The sequence below is a fragment of the Salvia hispanica genome, chromosome 1, assembly GCF_029641045.1.
Source record: "Salvia hispanica isolate PSC_SH4W2 chromosome 1, Shi_PSC_v1, whole genome shotgun sequence".
Lineage (NCBI taxonomy): Eukaryota > Viridiplantae > Streptophyta > Magnoliopsida > Lamiales > Lamiaceae > Salvia > Salvia hispanica.
Genome location: NC_142692.1, coordinates 17,075,983 through 17,079,143, shown reverse-complemented (window position 1 = coordinate 17,079,143; position 3,161 = coordinate 17,075,983). Strand labels below are relative to the sequence as shown.

At 35.8% G+C, this 3,161-nt stretch overlaps 1 protein-coding gene across 1 annotated transcript; it reads left to right on the top strand.

Moving 5' to 3' along the window:
- Nucleotides 1-1,869: 1,869 nt before the first annotated feature.
- LOC125221124 (uncharacterized) lies at nt 1,870-2,608 on the top strand. The gene has a single exon (XM_048123247.2). It carries the CDS (start codon nt 1,910-1,912, stop codon nt 2,456-2,458), a length of 549 nt encoding a protein of 182 aa, XP_047979204.1. The 5' UTR covers nt 1,870-1,909; the 3' UTR covers nt 2,459-2,608.
- The last annotated feature ends 553 nt before the right edge of the window (nt 2,609-3,161 follow it).

Genomic DNA, 3,161 nt, shown 5'->3' with positions numbered 1-3,161 from the left:
GGGAGAAGAAACGCCCGTCGGGTGTTTGCATTGTTTTGGCCAATTACTCTATAGAGTTTGTACGGGTCAGACGAAATGAGGTGTGGGAAACGCCTGACCGGGCATTTTACACTGTTTTGGCAATTTTTTCTATTTTTAAGGCCTTTTCTTGGATTTTCAACTTCAATATAAGTACTAGTTTGTAAGACATTCAAATTAGCTAGTTGATGAATTATTGAATTGAAGACTCTTAATGAAATAATTTCTTCATTGAAAGTTGCTTGTTTAGTTCTTGGAGATCTATCAAGTATAGATATGCATGCATCTATAGCTTGTATATCCATGGAATAGTGGAGCCATTGGATAACTAAATTGATTCATAATTTTAAGTAGTAATAATAAAAAGTAAATTAATTATTAATTTGTAACACAACAATTATAATAACCTCCAAGATTGGGTACAAAATGACAAAATTGGTCTTATTAAGTTTTGTGTTTACGTATTTAGTTAGTCAAATATTTTATGCTAATCACAATACTTTGAATAACAATGCCGTTAATGCTGGGACTTAACTTAAATTTATGAGTCATTGTTAAATTTTAGCAAATATTAAATTATTATACAAATAGTTTTTAATTGAAAGTCCATTTTTAAATTAAATTAATTATATATAGTAGTACTTCATAACAAATGCTCATTTATATGCCGAGTGAATTGCAATCACGTTGCAAGGCCATTGGTAGCTAGACTAGAGGGGGCACGTGGCGGGACAATCCACTCCCAATTGCTAGATTTCGCGAGACTTGTCCTGCCACACCACCCACATCACATTTGTGATGAACCGATACCAAACGATCGGACTAATTGGGGGTTGCAATATCGGATATCCTTGTAACATAGTATACTACAAAACATGTTTGCGATAAAGGATACCCTATCATACAAAACATTTATGTAAAAATCACCCAACTAGGGCTGACAATTTTTTATACGACACGATAACACGACACGAACACGCACATTCAGGATTTGGGTCATTATTGGGTTGACCCAATAAGAACACGAAGATAACGAGTTGGGTCGGGTCGTGTTTGGGTCGCACGTTAAGAAAAAAAATAATTAATATTTATTAATTAAAAAATTATTAAACTTTAATTTTTAGTTATTTTTGTTGATTAAAAATATTATACTTTAATTTTAATTAATTAAAAAACTATTATACTTTAATTTTACTAATTAAAAATATTAATTAATTTTTTATAATTTTTAAGAAATATTATGCTTAGATTTTATTAAAAATTAATTTTTTTAATTATTTAATTTTATTATATAGATTTAATATTACTATCCTTTAATTTTATTATTTTGATTAAGAAAATAGTAATTGTTTTAATTCGGTAATTTTTTATTTTATCGTGTAATATCATGTTTAAATCGTATAATAACATCATGTTTTAGTTGTTATCGTGTCGTATCAAGCTAACTTACTATCATTAACAGAGAGTTAGGTTGACTTTTGTTCTGGGTACACGATAACACGCACGAACCCGACACGAACCCATTGGATTGGGACACGATAAGAACCCAATGATTTCAGGTTGGGATTGGGTTGAGACACGATTAGGTTGAGTCGATAATGGATTGACACGATAACGACCCAACCCGCACAATTTGACAGCCCTACACCCAACCCAAGTATCCATAAGACCATAAGCCACAAAATTAATTTGGACTCCAACATGGAATACCACTCGATTAATTCTAATTTGGAAATAGGAAAAAAAAAATCTAATTTGGAAATAGGAAAAAAAAAAAATCTAATTTGGAAATAAATTAAATAAGTAAATACGTTAAGAAATAAAAAGCACATGTTTACCCTTAAATTGGCCTCTGTTTCTCTGTATCACGTACACATATATTCTCTTCTCAATGGCGACCTTAACCCTCCCGCTCCTCCTCTCCTTCCTGGTCGCCACCGCCTCCGCCCGCCCCTGCAAAACTCTATTCTATTTCTCCGCCACCACCACCTATTACCCTTCTAATTCCCTCAATTCAAACCCTAACGATCCCAATTACGCCCTAATTGAAAATCCCCAATACATTACCCTAATCTTCACCACCACCACCGTCTCTCCCCAATTCAACGATGCCGCCCAATCGTCGCCGTCCGAATTCCCGCTGGATTTCTACTCCTCCGTCTCCAGCTCCGTCCGCGATCGCACCATGGACATCCTGAGCGTCGTCGGAGCCCTGCTCTTCGGCGTCGGATGCGGGGCCATCGCCGCCGCGGTCATGTTCTCCCTGTGGTCCTTGTTCAATCCCTGCAGCGTTGACTTCGACGACCTCTCCTCGTCCGACGAAGATGACGACGACAACGATGATGATGTCATCCTGGCGAAGAAGATCGGTTACGTTGCGATCCCGGCGCAGCGTAAGGTGATTGATTGTGACCTGGAGAAGGCCGCGGAGGTGGTTTGACTGCTTCAATTTGGGGAAACTTGATTACCATTTTACAATCTGTGAATTGAATTTGTGAGTTGTTGTTTTTAAATTATATAGCAATGGCTAATTGTTTGAGTTGTGCTTACATTGGAACTGAATGAATGCATAGCTTCTCAAGTTCATATATTTTCTTCAAAATGGGCATATTATTACGCTGAGTTATGCTTGTTTTGTTTGGTTTATGAAACAAATAAAAAAAAAAACTCCCTCATTCCTATAAAAATTAGAGTAAAAGCAAAAATAAGACAAATTTATGATCTTGGTCCAAAACATTATATTTGGAATTTTCGTCCAAAACAATTGAAAATGAGTCGGATTTAGTCCTTTTGGACGGCACCGTTTAAAACTATCAGTAATCGTTTAGTTGATTTCAACCGGATTAGGTTTTTAGATTAGAAATTTTTTTAATATTTTTTTCAAAAATAATATAATTATTAATGAAAATGATCTTCCCCACTCTCGTCGCTGATTCTCTCACTATGCTGCGCCAGTGCGGCTGTTGTAGCTGCCATCTCCTCCTCCTCCTGTTTGAACTCACCTCTCTCGGCTTCTGCTCTTCCTCCTTCTATTTCCAAAATCTCGCCGCCTTCAAGCTTATGCAATCTCTCACCATGTTCGCTGATTATATTTTTGTTTTTTGTTGAATTAGGTTTTAAGTTTGTGTAAATTGGCGGTAGAT